Genomic DNA, 18,360 nt, shown 5'->3' on the forward strand with positions numbered 1-18,360 from the left:
GTAATGAAACAGCTCAGCTAGAAAGAGCAGAGAAGCTAAGGAATCATGTGATCTATAGTCTTAGATACTTTCTTCCAGATGGACGCTAACAAGATAAGAAGAGATAAACCAACAATGGCTTTATCAAATATAATGACAAGTAACCTGATGATTTCTTAGTCCAGAAAGTCACGACTTTCCACACTAAGCTGGAGAATGCTGTAGAATATGTGAGACTGAGATGGTTGATGAGCTTCCAAGACCAGATCTGAAGTTTGGCCAAGCTGCACTTATGGAGAATGAAAAGACAGAAGTTGAAGTTGTTAGTAGTGGTGGGCCATCGGCTCAAACGAGGACCAAATCAACACGAGAAAAAGTACTGCAGATTAGCCTCCTGTTGCTAGCAATTTTTGTCATTGTCACGGCGTACTCTGTGATCGCTCCATTCTTTCCTCAGCAGGCCACGCGTGTCGGCATGACTGAGACAGAAGTCGGCTTAGTCTTTGCTCTATTTCCGACCATCGTTTTCATCATGAGTCCAATCTACGGATATTATGTAAGTATGCTCAATTTTTAATTACATAAATCTTTACTGTAAAGCCATTCATTTTAAATGTATTCTCTAGAGAGTTGAGGAGGAAAGCATGCTTACAATTAAGATATGCTAAATTCTTGCCTTCAGCCTCTGTACACTGTCAACAAAAACCATTTTCACCCAGCTTTAACAGTTCAAAACTAGCTACGAACATCAAAACTTCATCTATACAAGTACTTTGGTACTAGCTAACAAGTTAGTTCATAATATTTATTAGATTAGAATATAAACTATGTACATTGTCAAATAACACCTTCTGTAATTCTTGTGAACAGTTCAACAAATTTAACCATAATCATTATAGAATAATTATGTCTTTGTGTTTATTATGGCCTTTGTCAAAGGAGTGTTTCTCATTGTGAAAACCTGGATCTTTTCATACCGAGGGTATATCATGAAAATACAATTCCTGGAGGTTTGTTGAAAGGTTGAATAATGATTTTGTTGTAACCTTAGCTTAAAAATTAAACACAAGACATTTTATGCATTTAGCCAAAGCAGTACATTTTGTTAAAATAGCAAACAAAGACACTTAAAAGTTAAACACAAGTCATTTTATGCATTTAGCCAAAACAGTAAATTTTGGTAAAATAGCAAGCAAAGACACAGGTAAATTCACTAAAATATCATGAAGATATAATGAACTTAACCACATTTATTGTACATGTATGAAGAATATTCAGTCTTTGTTATTCTTACTAGTTCTCTCCCTGCTGCTGCTACTAGTGTCGACAGCTATCTATGCTACAGTATCTATTTGTACTTGCTGTGAATACAACCACTAGTCAACAATGTCAAAAGGTTATGTAATACGCTCTTTCTGCCTGGGTAAGAGCACGCCAACGTCTGTGGATAATTAAGAAAAGTCTTGTTTTTATAAATTTTAATAACAGGTGCTACTGTCACCACTGCATCGGTACTATACTACATCTTCTGCTAATATTTGTGTATTACTACTACTACTACTATATATGTAACATCAGTGCTGACTGGTTGACAGGGAAAAACTAAAAGCGGCTCTGCTAGTATCAATTCTTCAAAGCATTGACTTACGTTGAAATCAAAATGCCCGTAGCTTCAGAAGTGAATGTGAAATTATTAACATTGTGAAAAAGAATCATGGAGCTTATATTTTTTCATAGACAATGCAATACCATTGTGTTGACTGCAGATTGTCAAGATGGGTCCAAAGTTTCAAGTGGTGTCTGGATGCTTCTTGTGTGGAGGAAGTTGTATACTGTTTGGGTTAGTCTCTAGTAATTTGTAACTAACTCAAGTCATCATATGTAAGTTAGTTGTTCTTAATTTATTACTAACTCAAGTCATCATATGTAAGTTAGCCGTTCTTAATTTATTACAAACTCAAATCATCATATGTAAGTTAGCTGTTCTTAATTTATTATTAACTCAAGTCATCATATGTAAGTTAGTTATTCTTAATTTATTACTAACTCAAGTCATCATTTGTAAGTAAGCTGTTCGTAATAGGTCACTACCATTCTTACTTTGTTAATAACTCAAGTTATCATGTGTAAGTTAGCCGCTCCTAATTTGGGTTAGTCTCTACTAATTTATTACTAATTCAAGTCATCCTATGTAAGTTAGCTGTTTTAAGTCATTATCCATTCATGTCACCTTGTTTTAGTTTAATTAGTTTGGTACTAACTGAAGTTGACTGATTTCAGTAATCTTGTGAAACTAAACTTTGCAGTCTATCTATAAGATGCATACATTAAGTAAATTATAGTCAAACCTTTTAATAACTTACATCTAAACTGTCCAAACTGATTTGAAAATCATTTCAGCTAAAGATGCAAAAGTAGATTGTGTTTTCTTTGAAATGCTTCTTTTGCAGACTTTTAGGTCAAGTCAACAATAGAAATACTCTACTGGGAATGACTCTGTTGTGTCGCGCCGTGGAAGGTAATGGTTCAGCAATGCTTAACGTTGCAGCTGCATCGCTTGTCATGAAGTCTTTTCCTGGTAAAACCGGGCTGATGTCAGTAAGTATTTATATAGCTAGAGCAAGGTTAAGTCTTAACTCCATACGACCTCCACTCATACAATCAAAGAATACCTAGCGCTGTCTCATCTGATTGATTGCGTTGTCTGTTTCCATAATTACAATTTTCTATCAATAGCTGATGAGTTTATTTATACATGCAAAACTTTGTCAAATTCACATGTCAGATACCTTCCCTGTTCATACATGTTATAGTTCACATGTCAGATACCTTCCCTGTTCATACACGTTATAATTCACATGTCAGATACCTTCCCTGTTCATACACGTTATAATTCACATGTCAGATACCTTCCCTGTTCATACACGTTATAATTCATATGTCAGATACCTTCCCTGTTCATACATGTTATAATTCACATGTCAGATACCTTCCCTGTTCATACACGTTATAATTCACATGTCAGATACCTTCCCTGTTCATACACGTTATAATTCACATCTCAGATACCTTCCCTGTTCATACACGTTATATTTCACGTGTCAGATACCTTCCCTGTTCATACACGTTATAATTCACATGTCAGATACTTTCCCTGTTCATACACGTTATAATTCACATGTCAAATACCTTCCCTGTTCATACACGTTATAATTCACATGTCAGATACCTTCCCTGTTCATACACGTTATAATTCACATGTCAGATACCTTCCCTGTTCATACACGTTATAATTCACATCTCAGATACCTTCCCTGTTCATACACGTTATAATTCACGTGTCAGATACCTTCCCTGTTCATACACGTTATAATTCACATGTCAGATACTTTCCCTGTTCATACGCGTTATAATTCACATGTCAGATACTTTCCCTGTTCATACGCGTTATAATTCCACAGAGCCTCATAGAAGCTGCGATTGGACTGGGATTCATTGCTGGTCCAGCCCTCGGTTCTGCCTTCTATGCTGTGAGTATGAACTTTAGCAAATTTGAGAGATCTTCCATTACATCCAGCTAACTCAGGCTAGTCACGCACAGCTCTAAAATAAGACTCTTGGTGTCAATATGCATTTATAATATAAGTGAAAGCAATTTTAGTGTTGGGGTAAGTGCTTCATAGCACTTAGGGTGGTGGTATGCAGTAGGCTACTAGCAGAACTGGAACAGTTGCTCCAAAGTACTAGAGGTGTGGTATGTAGTATTGGAACAGTTGCTCCAAAGTACTAGGGGTGTGGTATGTAGTATTGGAACAGTTGCTCCAAAGTACTAGGGGGTATGGTATGCAGTACCAGGGCATATGCTCCATAGTGCTAGAGAGTATGCTACACAGTATTAAAGCATGCCCTGCACTCCGATATTTCTTCTACAGTTATAAAAAATTGTAAGTAGATTTTGAGTAAAACTCAAAACAAGCTATGTCACATGTTACTAAACAATCTCGTACTGGAGGTCAACACAGGTGTAGTCTGTAGTCCACAACAGCGTGTCTACACTTTGGTAACACATCAAACTTGCCAAAATAGTCCATGAGCAAAGTTTGCTGAAAAAGGAGTTGAGTAGAGAACCTGTGGGCCTCTCTTCTTGAAAAAGGAAAATCTGGCAGTCAACTTGAGCTAGTAGCATCCAGCTCTCCCTACTAGCTGTTAGATGCTGGTGGTTGACTCTGGTGTTAGTATACAGAGACTAAGAGACTAAATACATGTAGATATGATGACCTGAAGAGGAGACTACTCTATAGCAACTCTCAACTATCATATCAGTTGCAACACCTGCAGTTCAACTTGTACAACTTTTATAGTTAGGTCAAAGCGACGGGCGAGCCATATTGATGACACAAGTATATCTGTAATGCAGTGAAAAGTAAAGTGGGTGGTTAGATAACTAGGGGATCAAATAGGTCAGTCAGCTCAAAAATGAAAATGATGGCTGGCGGTATTTGTTGATAAATGGCAACCGACTACAGGTGGTTTGTGGTTGGTTCTGGTGGCTAATAGAAAGAAATTGAATACCTGAGGTAGAGGTCAACCCTGCAGACGTACATCCAAAAAAAAAGATGAGTGGCATACCAGTGCTAGAACAAAAGGATAAAAACAAACTCACCGAAGCGATGGTATCCATAAAATATTTGCCAAATCAAAGTATATTAATGTTCCTGATGGACTGAGCATGAGGTATTAAGTGTGAACATAGTTATGCTAAATACTCCTATATTACATTTGATAGGAAGCTTAAATTTTACATACTTTGTCATTGTATTTTTATAATAAAAATTATTTATCTCAGAGTTTACTCCAGCAGTTACTGTAAATGAAATTGACTACTCAGTAAAGAAGTCAATCAACTCTACCAAATCTGTTAACCGAAGATGAAAGCTTCACAAGTGACAACCTAATTCAACCCCTTTTAGTTACTGTGCCAGTTGTGGAGCAGTATTAAACCTTTGCCTTCCTGAAGCAATACTGTCTTGCAAAGAGCAGAACAGTAACACAATTGTCAAGTGCCTTATGCTTATATCCATTCAACACCTGACAGGAATAACCAACATTTTAAACATAAAATATCTGTGACAGCAACAATTAATCACTGGTATTTCTCATTGTCTATATTATGTTTATCTTACGCAATAAACATTGCTGCTAAATATTTCATTTCATTATTCAAACTTTTTTCATAAAATTTCATGAAAATCTTATGTAAAATATAGTAATATTAATTTCAGGTAATGTTCAAAGCCCAAGTTTAACTTTATCACTATTCAACTTGATGAGCATATCTATATAGCTCAGTTCAGAGTCAGAATCCAAGTGGAGACAACATTTAATACTAACTAGAGCCTACCTATATCTTGTTGCGCAGTTAGCATTGTAACCTAGTATGGTATGATTGTTTCTGTAGCAATGATATTTTTTAGATTGGGGGATTTATTTTACCCTTTATTGTGATTGGAGGTCTGGCTATGCTAGCTTCCCTACTGCTTCTCATAGTCCTTGACAAATCAGGTGAGGTCATCTAAACTGCTTCTCCTACGTTCTACATGGCAGCCGACGTAATACATGGCACAAATTTAGCATGGCATCACAAATGACTAATAATTAGTTGTCAGTCAACCCTAATATAAATGAAATACTCTGTGACGGTAGTTCATTATCTGCTCCTGAGTATAAATAATGCAGACATAATACCATGTTGATACAAGTCCTCGGGTTCATGATGTATTTAATAACAACACCGCTAGGCGCTATTGATATTTGTTACTTGAATATTTCACAACTGGTTGTAGATGATGTTGATCCCCAACCTCAGAACTTTTTGAGAATGTTCCGGATTCCAGGAATATTTGTGATGTTTTTGCAGTTTGTAGTAAGCTCTCTGGTGATGACCTTTTTAGATCCAGTCTTTGGCACCTGGCTGGAGAATTTGGTAGGTCATTATCAAACTAACAGCACTTCGGTGACACAAATTTTTAAAAGATAATTTAATCAGTTTCACAATATAATATAGAGAAATTGATTACAGTTATCACTAATCTGTATAGTAACGTAACCCATAATCATGGGACAGATAGCATGCTTACAGTTAGATTACAGCATCTGTCACTCTAGATGAGTTAGTTGTGCTATCTCTTGTTGTCATTGTAGAAATTTAATAAAAATATAATTGATTTAAAATTAGCTTAATGAATGTTTGAGTGTAGAGATATCTGACCTTCACATGCTGACTTTCACTTGTCAGAAAGATTTACCAATTCCTTTTCATTTCAAATACAGTTTTGAATAATGCATGTTTAGTGCAACAGGATAACACGACTCCATACCCTCATATACCTGATTACAGATATGTATATATATATATCTGTCTATAAGTGATATACAGATATACATGTGCGTATGGTTTAATCTCACAATGTTGCAGCTCGGAGTTACCCCATCAATAGTTGGTTTAACCTTCTCTTCATGGTCCCTATCCTATGTGATTGTGACTCCATTAATTGGAAAAGTTGTAGACAAGGTAAGCCTAACCGGACTCTGTTTCATTTCAGCATTATTAGTAATCGTCATCTCCTGGACTACACTAACTTGCAGCCGCAACTTAGCAGAAGCTTTAAATACCACTTGAATGTTGCTTTGCTACATTTTGAACTCTATGAACTCTATGAACTCTATGAACTCTATGAACTCTATGAACTCTATGAACTCTATGAACTCTATGAACTCTATGAACTCTATGAACTCTATGAACTCTATGAACTCTATGAACTCTATGAACTCTATGAACTCTATGAACTCTATGAACTCTATGAACTCTATGAACTCTATGAACTCTATGAACTCTATGAACTCTATGAACTCTATGAACTCTATGAACTCTATGAACTCTATGAACTCTATGAACTCTATGAACTCTATGAACTCTATGAACTCTATGAACTCTATGAACTCTATGAACTCTATGAACTCTATGAACTCTATGAACTCTATGAACTCTATGAACTCTATGAACTCTATGAACTCTATGAACTCTATGAACTCTATGAACTCTATGAACTCTATGAACTCTATGAACTCTATGAACTCTATGAACTCTATGAACTCTATGAACTCTATGAACTCTATGAACTCTATGAACTCTATGAACTCTATGAACTCTATGAACTCTATGAACTCTATGAACTCTATGAACTCTATGAACTCTATGAACTCTATGAACTCTATGAACTCTATGAACTCTATGAACTCTATGAACTCTATGAACTCTATGAACTCTATGAACTCTATGAACTCTATGAACTCTATGAACTCTATGAACTCTATGAACTCTATGAACTCTATGAACTCTATGAACTCTATGAACTCTATGAACTCTATGAACTCTATGAACTCTATGAACTCTATGAACTCTATGAACTCTATGAACTCTATGAACTCTATGAACTCTATGAACTCTATGAACTCTATGAACTCTATGAACTCTATGAACTCTATGAACTCTATGAACTCTATGAACTCTATGAACTCTATGAACTCTATGAACTCTATGAACTCTATGAACTCTATGAACTCTATGAACTCTATGAACTCTATGAACTCTATGAACTCTATGAACTCTATGAACTCTATGAACTCTATGAACTCTATGAACTCTATGAACTCTATGAACTCTATGAACTCTATGAACTCTATGAACTCTATGAACTCTATGAACTCTATGAACTCTATGAACTCTATGAACTCTATGAACTCTATGAACTCTATGAACTCTATGAACTCTATGAACTCTATGAACTCTATGAACTCTATGAACTCTATGAACTCTATGAACTCTATGAACTCTATGAACTCTATGAACTCTATGAACTCTATGAACTCTATGAACTCTATGAACTCTATGAACTCTATGAACTCTATGAACTCTATGAACTCTATGAACTCTATGAACTCTATGAACTCTATGAACTCTATGAACTCTATGAACTCTATGAACTCTATGAACTCTATGAACTCTATGAACTCTATGAACTCTATGAACTCTATGAACTCTATGAACTCTATGAACTCTATGAACTCTATGAACTCTATGAACTCTATGAACTCTATGAACTCTATGAACTCTATGAACTCTATGAACTCTATGAACTCTATGAACTCTATGAACTCTATGAACTCTATGAACTCTATGAACTCTATGAACTCTATGAACTCTATGAACTCTATGAACTCTATGAACTCTATGAACTCTATGAACTCTATGAACTCTATGAACTCTATGAACTCTATGAACTCTATGAACTCTATGAACTCTATGAACTCTATGAACTCTATGAACTCTATGAACTCTATGAACTCTATGAACTCTATGAACTCTATGAACTCTATGAACTCTATGAACTCTATGAACTCTATGAACTCTATGAACTCTATGAACTCTATGAACTCTATGAACTCTATGAACTCTATGAACTCTATGAACTCTATGAACTCTATGAACTCTATGAACTCTATGAACTCTATGAACTCTATGAACTCTATGAACTCTATGAACTCTATGAACTCTATGAACTCTATGAACTCTATGAACTCTATGAACTCTATGAACTCTATGAACTCTATGAACTCTATGAACTCTATGAACTCTATGAACTCTATGAACTCTATGAACTCTATGAACTCTATGAACTCTATGAACTCTATGAACTCTATGAACTCTATGAACTCTATGAACTCTATGAACTCTATGAACTCTATGAACTCTATGAACTCTATGAACTCTATGAACTCTATGAACTCTATGAACTCTATGAACTCTATGAACTCTATGAACTCTATGAACTCTATGAACTCTATGAACTCTATGAACTCTATGAACTCTATGAACTCTATGAACTCTATGAACTCTATGAACTCTATGAACTCTATGAACTCTATGAACTCTATGAACTCTATGAACTCTATGAACTCTATGAACTCTATGAACTCTATGAACTCTATGAACTCTATGAACTCTATGAACTCTATGAACTCTATGAACTCTATGAACTCTATGAACTCTATGAACTCTATGAACTCTATGAACTCTATGAACTCTATGAACTCTATGAACTCTATGAACTCTATGAACTCTATGAACTCTATGAACTCTATGAACTCTATGAACTCTATGAACTCTATGCCTGTCACATTCATAAATCTTGTTTGTTCATTTATTGCTAATTTGTTATTTCTTTGTTAATTTGTTTTAATGTAGTTTGAACAAATCCAATAATAGATTTATAGCATAATTGTTTTATAGCATACACAGAATGTGTTTGCTATAAAACAATCATTCTTTTATCGTAGGCTAAGAGCCTAAAATATTTATAAAGCTCTCGAGTCATGGCTTTTGGACTATCACGCGTTTCATTGGAAACACCAAATACTATATTTATCTTTAAAATATGAGAATTAGACAATTTGATTTTCAATTCATACCTTTGCTTGTATGGAACCCAAAAGGATCCCGAGTCGTCTGCTAGCCGATTGTATATATGTTATGTATATATAACATGTAAAGTTATACATGTACATATTATGTTATGTTATATGTTATATTATGTCATGTTATATATAACATGTTATATATAACATGTTATGTATAACATGTTATGTATACACACATCTAACATAGTTGAATGCCCGGCGTTGCACAAGTAATAAAAAGTCTTTGCACAGAGAATTACCATTTATCTACCATCTAACTTTTAAATGAAGGTGTTTGTTTATTTCTATGCATGCTCACCTGTCTGGAGATCTGGAGGTTCTGAGTTCATATCTAGTGTGAAGCAGATTTTTGTTCTTAAAACTGTATTGCTAGAGCTGGATGAATGATGAATGACCAACAAACAAACACTGAAACACGTATATATAAATTAAACATATATCTAATGCAATGAGAAATGTAATTGAATTCATGTGAAATAAATTACAAGAGGATAGAAAAAAGAGTAAAATAAGACAATAGCCTCAGTACCCATGTTTATATTGATTTTTGCTTTATGTTTTATATGAGCAAACACATAAAGAAAAAGTTTAGAACTGTTTCTTGTATGTGTTAGCTTACGGTCAGATATACCGTATGTAAATAAGAAGACAACTCAGAAATAGATTTTAAAAAAGAACTCATAGCTCTAAGAAATACTTGTTTATAAGTTACATTAATCCAGTTTTGTCTCATAAAAATTTCAACTTGAGGAATGTCTTTTTGCTTGGTTTTTATTTTATGTTCTGTAAAAGTTGCAGAGAACCAGAAGAATGCAGCATTTTAATTAAATCTAGCTCATCATAGTGAAAAAATCACTATGATGAGCAGATAAACTAGTCCATAGATGAGTTTCAAAACTTTGATCTGAATAAAGTCATTATTCTCCCTGTTTTTCTAGCCAGTTTTATATATGTATTTTGAAAAACTCAAGTTTGATAAGATAAGCTTTTTTAGCCTGGTGGCCGGTAAAAATAGGAAATTTATGAAAGGCTTGGAGTCATTCCTAATAAAAATAGTTTGTATTTTTTGTAATCAAAGTAGACAGAAATAGAATTTGCAAGATGATTTGTGAAAACCGACTCCTGCTTTTCGCTTGTCAGAGCATATCACTCTCTTTTAGGGTTACGTGTTTTCAACAATGATAATTGGAGTGTTCTCATCTGGAATAGCTTTCATGTTCCTTGCGCCATCTCCGTTGCTCGACTCCATATTTCCTGGAACAACGTGAGTTTGCAGAAACATTACTTCAAGATTTTCTAGCTGAGCTGGTGAGTCAAGCTTTGGTTGCAATCATTCATATATCTCATATAGAAAACAATAGACAACGATAAACCGGAAAATCATAAATAAGTTGTTGCAAATAAAAATAATTATTCGGTTAGTTTATATTTTCTGTAATTACTCTTCATCTCTATACTTTTCGGCGATATACAAAGAGTTGCTGAACAGTTTTTCAAAAACGCAAGCTTCTCACTAACCGTTTATTTGAAATAGAAATAATTTACGCTATTGTAATTCCAATGCTATGAATCAATCTCTCAAGTGAACAATATAAAATATATAATTGGAACACACACCAATAAACTATAGAACTGCTTTTCATACAAAGAAAAGGCAGCTTTAAGTTTAAATATTTGGCATTGGAAAGTTGAATTTTTATCTCTACGATTGCTGTATATACATTTGTAGAAGCTTGTGGATTGTGGTGGTCGTCTGTCTAATACAGGGCATCTGCAACGGGGCTCTCTACGTCCCAGGATACCAGGCTACGCTCAACACCGCTGAGTATGTTCTAAAATGCCTAATGAGTCATTTACTTCTCGTTGATGAAATTTCATTTAATGAGAATTTAATTGATGGATATTTTGTTGAATTTCTTAAAAAGTATTATATTTTATTATATTATATTTTAGAGTAAACGGATATGAGCTTAATGTGCAAACGTATGCTTTGACATCAGGCATTATGAACTCAGGCTATTCTCTTGGTTCAGCAGTAGGACCCCTGCTCTCAGGCTATCTCACTGAAACCTACTCATTTGCTTGGGCAACAACTATAATGACCTTCACTCTGGTATCAATGGTATGTTTCTAGCAGTGGGTGACACGCTTTATAACTCTAGATGGCTATGTTAGAAAACAGTAGATGGTATGTTATCTTGTAATAAATTGTATGTTCTCAAACAGTAAATGATATGTAATCTAACAATAGAAGATTATGCTATAAAGCAGTACATGGTACATTATACCGAGACAGATAGTGAGTTATCTAAATGACATGTTTTATAGCAGTATCTTGCAGTACGCGGTACCCTATCAACCAAAGATTGTTTTACTATTTAGTGGATTATAGTATGTTGTCTAAGAGTATCTTCTGCTTTTTGCAAGTATAACAAGATTACTAGAGGTTTGGTCTTAATTAAGTACCTGACCGACCATATCCAATAGCATTGAATAAGGACTAATATTTCATTGTGAAGACACCTAATAATCCGTCAAAAGTCAGTGAACAACTATTTCTTAATTAATTTGGTATTAGATTTATAGCCAAAACAATGTCTTCTTTAAGAAAATATTTTTTAACGCGGCGTGTAATATTGTTATACTAGGGGTGTAATACTTCTTCAATAAGAGATGTAATATTGTTATACCAAGGAGTGTAATACTTCCCCAATAAGAGATGCAATATTGTTGTACCACTGGGTATAATACTTCCTCAATAAGAGATGTAATATTGTTATACTAGGGGGTATAATACTTCCTCAATAAGAGATGCAATATTGTTATACCAAGGAGTGCAATATTTCCTTAATAAGAGATGTAATATTCTTATAGTAAGGGATGCAATACTTCTTCAATAAGAGATGTAATATTGTTATACCAAGGAGTGCAATATTTCCTCAATAAGAGATGCAATATTGTTATACTAGGGGTGTAATACTTCCTCAATAAGAGATGTAATATTGTTATACCAAGGGGTGTAATACTTCCTCAATAAGAGATGTACTATTGTTATACCAAGGGGTGTAATACTTCCTCAATAAGAGATGTACTATTGTTTTCCCAGAGGGTGTAATACTTCTTCAATAAGAGATGCAATATTGTTATAGTAAGGGATGTAATACTTCTTCAATAAGAGATGTAATATTGTTATACTAGGGGTGCAATATTTCCTTAATAAGAGATGTAATATTGTTATAGTAAGGGATGCAATACTTCTTCAATAAGAGATGTAATATTGTTATACTAGGGGTGCAATATTTCCTTAATAAGAGATGTAATATTGTTATAGTAAGGGATGCAATACTTCTTCAATAAGAGATGTAATATTGTTATAGTAAGGGATGCAATACTTCTTCAATAAGAGATGTAATATTGTTATACCAAGGAGTGCAATACTTCTTCAATAAGAGATGTAATATTGTAATACCACGGGGTGTAATACTTCCTCAATAAGAGATGTAATATTGTTATACTAGGGGGTATAATACTTCCTCAATAAGAGATGCAATATTGTTATACCAAGGAGTGCAATATTTCCTTAATAAGAGATGTAATATTCTTATAGTAAGGGATGCAATACTTCTTCAATAAGAGATGTAATATTGTTATAGTAAGGGATGCAATACTTCTTCAATAAGAGATGTAATATTGTTATAGTAAGGGATGCAATACTTCTTCAATAAGAGATGTAATATTGTTATAGTAAGGGATGCAATACTTCTTCAATAAGAGATGTAATATTGTTATACCAAGGAGTGCAATACTTCCTCAATAAGAGATGTAATATTGTTATACTAGGGGGTATAATACTTCCTCAATAAGAGATGCAATATTGTTATACCAAGGAGTGCAATATTTCCTTAATAAGAGATGTAATATTGTTATAGTAAGGGATGCAATACTTCTTCAATAAGAGATGTAATATTGTTATAGTAAGGGATGCAATACTTCTTCAATAAGAGATGTAATATTGTTATACCAAGGAGTGCAATACTTCCTCAATAAGAGATGTAATATTGTTATACTAGGGGGTATAATACTTCCTCAATAAGAGATGCAATATTGTTATACCAAGGAGTGCAATATTTCCTTAATAAGAGATGTAATATTGTTATAGTAAGGGATGCAATACTTCTTCAATAAGAGATGTAATATTGTTATAGTAAGGGATGCAATACTTCCTCAATAAGAGATGTAATATTGTTATACTAGGGGGTATAATACTTCCTCAATAAGAGATGCAATATTGTTATACCAAGGAGTGCAATATTTCCTTAATAAGAGATGTAATATTGTTATAGTAAGGGATGCAATACTTCTTCAATAAGAGATGTAATATTGTTATAGTAAGGGATGCAATACTTCTTCAATAAGAGATGTAATATTGTTATACCAAGGAGTGCAATACTTCTTCAATAAGAGATGTAATATTGTAATACCACGGGGTGTAATACTTCCTCAATAAGAGATGTAATATTGTTATACCAAGGGGTGTAATACTTCCTCAATAAGAGATGTAATATTGTAATACCACGGGGTGTAATACTTCCTCAATAAGAGATGTACTATTGTTATACCAAGGGGTGTAATACTTCCTCAATAAGAGATGTAATATTGTTATACTAGGGGGTATAATACTTCCTCAATAAGAGATGCAATATTGTTATACCAAGGGGTGTAATATTTCCTTAATAAGAGATGTAATATTCTTATAGTAAGGGATGCAATACTTCTTCAATAAGAGATGTAATATTGTTATAGTAAGGGATGCAATACTTCTTCAATAAGAGATGTAATATTGTTATACCAAGGAGTGCAATACTTCTTCAATAAGAGATGTAATATTGTAATACCACGGGGTGTAATACTTCCTCAATAAGAGATGTAATATTGTTATACCAAGGGGTGTAATACTTCCTCAATAAGAGATGTAATATTGTTATACCAAGGGGTGTAATACTTCCTCAATAAGAGATGTACTATTGTTTTCCCAGAGGGTGTAATACTTCTTCAATAAGAGATGCAATATTGTTATAGTAAGGGATGTGATACTTCTTCAATAAGAGATGTAATATTGTTATACCAAGGAGTGCAATACTTCTTCAATAAGAGATGTAATATTGTTATACCAAGGGGTGTAATACTTCCTCAATAAGATATGTAATATTGTTATACCAAGGGGTGTAATACTTCCTCAATAAGAGATGTAATATTGTTATACTAGGGGGTGCAATATTTCCTTAATAAGAGATGTAATATTGTTATAGTAAGGGATGCAATACTTCTTCAATAAGAGATGTAATATTGTTATACCAAGGAGTGCAATACTTCTTCAATAAGAGATGTAATATTGTTATACCAAGGGGTGTAATACTTCCTCAATAAGAGATGTAATATTGTTTTCCCAGAGGGTGTAATACTTCCTCAATAAGAGATGTAATATTGTTATAGTAAGGGATGCAATACTTCTTCAATAAGAGATGTAATATTGTTATACCAAGGAGTGCAATACTTCTTCAATAAGAGATGTAATATTGTTATACCAAGGGGTGTAATACTTCCTCAATAAGATATGTAATATTGTTATACCAAGGGGTGTAATACTTCCTCAATAAGAGATGTACTATTGTTTTCCCAGAGGGTGTAATACTTCTTCAATAAGAGATGCAATATTGTTATAGTAAGGGATGTAATACTTCTTCAATAAGAGATGTAATATTGTTATACTAGGGGTGCAATATTTCCTTAATAAGAGATGTAATATTGTTATACCAAGGGGTGTAATACTTCCTCAATAAGAGATGTAATATTGTTATACCAAGGGGTGTAATACTTCCTCAATAAGAGATGTACTATTGTTTTCCCAGAGGGTGTAATACTTCCTCAATAAGAGATGTAATATTGTTATAGTAAGGGATGCAATACTTCTTCAATAAGAGATGTAATATTGTTATACCAAGGAGTGCAATACTTCTTCAATAAGAGATGTAATATTGTTATACCAAGGGGTGTAATACTTCCTCAATAAGATATGTAATATTGTTATACCAAGGGGTGTAATACTTCCTCAATAAGAGATGCAATATTGTTATAGTAAGGGATGTGATACTTCTTCAATAAGAGATGTAATATTCTTATACCAAGGAGTGCAATACTTCTTCAATAAGAGATGTAATATTGTTATACTAGGGGTGCAATACTTCCTTAATAAGAGATGTACTATTGTTTTACCAGAGGGTGTAATACTTCTTCAATAAGAAATGTAATATTGTTATACCAAGGAGTGCAATACTTCCTCAATAAGATATGTAATATTGTTATACCAAGGGGTGTAATACTTCCTCAATAAGAGATGTACTATTGTTTTCCCAGAGGGTGTAATACTTCTTCAATAAGAGATGCAATATTGTTATAGTAAGGGATGTAATACTTCTTCAATAAGAGATGTAATATTGTTATACCAAGGAGTGCAATACTTCTTCAATAAGAGATGTAATATTGTTATACCACGGGGTGTAATACTTCCTCAATAAGAGATGTAATATTGTTATACCAAGGGGTGTAATACTTCCTCAATAAGAGATGTACTATTGTTTTCCCAGAGGGTGTAATACTTCCTCAATAAGAGATGTAATATTGTTATAGTAAGGGATGCAATACTTCTTCAATAAGAGATGTAATATTGTTATACCAAGGAGTGCAATACTTCTTCAATAAGAGATGTAATATTGTTATACCAAGGGGTGTAATACTTCCTCAATAAGATATGTAATATTGTTATACCAAGGGGTGTAATACTTCCTCAATAAGAGATGCAATATTGTTATAGTAAGGGATGTGATACTTCTTCAATAAGAGATGTAATATTCTTATACCAAGGAGTGCAATACTTCTTCAATAAGAGATGTAATATTGTTATACTAGGGGTGCAATACTTCCTTAATAAGAGATGTACTATTGTTTTACCAGAGGGTGTAATACTTCTTCAATAAGAAATGTAATATTGTTATACCAAGGAGTGCAATACGTCCTCAATAAGAGATGTACTATTGTTTTACCAGAGGGTGTAATACTTCTTCAATAAGAAATGTAATATTGTTATAGTAAGGGATGTAATACTTCTTCAATAAGAGATGTAATATTGTTATACCAAGGAGTGCAATACGTCCTCAATAAGAGATGTACTATTGTTTTCCCAGAGGGTGTAATACTTCTTCAATAAGAAATGTAATATTGTTATAGTAAGGGATGTAATACTTCTTCAATAAGAGATGTAATATTGTTATACCAAGGAGTGCAATACGTCCTCAATAAGAGATGTACTATTGTTTTACCAGAGGGTGTAATACTTCTTCAATAAGAAATGTAATATTGTTATAGTAAGGGATGTAATACTTCTTCAATAAGAGATGTAATATTGTTATACCAAGGAGTGTAATACGTCCTTAATAAGAGATGTACTATTGTTTTACCAGAGGGTGTAATACTTCTTCAATAAGAGATGCAATATTGTTATACTAGGGGTATAATACTTCCTCAATAAGAGATGTAATATTGTTATACCAAGGGGTGTAATACTTCCTTAATAAGAGATGTACTATTGTTTTCCCAGAGGGTGTAATACTTCTTCAATAAGAAATGTAATATTGTTATAGTAAGGGATGTAATACTTCTTCAATAAGAGATGTAATATTGTTATACCAAGGAGTGCAATACGTCCTCAATAAGAGATGTACTATTGTTTTACCAGAGGGTGTAATACTTCTTCAATAAGAAATGTAATATTGTTATAGTAAGGGATGTAATACTTCTTCAATAAGAGATGTAATATTGTTATACCAAGGAGTGCAATACGTCCTCAATAAGAGATGTACTATTGTTTTACCAGAGGGTGTAATACTTCTTCAATAAGAAATGTAATATTGTTATAGTAAGGGATGTAATACTTCTTCAATAAGAGATGTAATATTGTTATACCAAGGAGTGCAATACTTCTTCAATAAGAGATGTACTATTGTTTTACCAGAGGGTGTAATACGTCCTTAGTAAGAGATGTAATATTGTTATACTAGGGGGTGTCATACTTCCTTAATAAGAGATGTAATATTGTTATAGTAAGGGATGCAATACTTCCTTAGTAAGAGATGTAACATTGTTATACCAAGGAGTGCAATACTTCCTCAATAAGATATGTAATATTGTAATACCAAGGAGTGTAATACGTCCTTAATAAGAGATGTACTATTGTTTTCCCAGAGGGTGTAATACTTCTTCAATAAGAGATGCAATATTGTTATACTAGGGGGTGTCATACTTCCTTAATAAGAGATGTAATATTGTTATACTAGGGGGTGTCATACTTCCTTAATAAGAGATGTAATATTGTAATACCAAGGAGTGCAATACTTCTTCAATAAGAGATGTAATATTGTTATAACAATCGGCATAAAAGCATCTCAAGAATGATTTAAGTCTCTTTCAGAGGTTGAGCAGACCTTTTTATTCAGAAATAAATGTAATAATTTTTATGAGTAAATACCAACAGCAAGTTAGAGGAGTTGGTTGTAGATCAATCCAATATAAAAGAGATTCAGGGGAGGCATTGCTAGATTCGTGAATACCTGTACATATATGTACATGTCATATAATTTCAGGGCTTCATCGATGTAATATATGTTTGTGCAATGAAGTGGGCAGGAAAGCCACTAGCTTTGAATAACAACGAGTCTGAGCACGAAGATTCAGCTGGTACAGAACTACATCCTGTAAACCAATGATCAATATAAATCTCTGACTAATTGA

General features: G+C 33.4%; 1 protein-coding gene across 1 annotated transcript; it reads left to right on the forward strand.

Moving 5' to 3' along the window:
• The first annotated feature begins 220 nt into the window (after positions 1-220).
• Positions 221-18,335, forward strand: LOC137407276 (MFS-type transporter SLC18B1-like). The gene is made up of 11 exons (XM_068093881.1): positions 221-535; positions 1,746-1,819; positions 2,430-2,577; positions 3,441-3,509; positions 5,454-5,541; positions 5,823-5,962; positions 6,455-6,550; positions 10,677-10,780; positions 11,246-11,341; positions 11,470-11,638; positions 18,213-18,335. The coding sequence occupies exons 1-11, from the start codon at positions 221-223 to the stop codon at positions 18,333-18,335; spliced, it is 1,422 nt and encodes a 473-aa protein (XP_067949982.1).
• The last annotated feature ends 25 nt before the right edge of the window (positions 18,336-18,360 follow it).

This window comes from Watersipora subatra, chromosome 10, assembly GCF_963576615.1.
Source record: "Watersipora subatra chromosome 10, tzWatSuba1.1, whole genome shotgun sequence".
NCBI lineage: Eukaryota > Metazoa > Bryozoa > Gymnolaemata > Cheilostomatida > Watersiporidae > Watersipora > Watersipora subatra.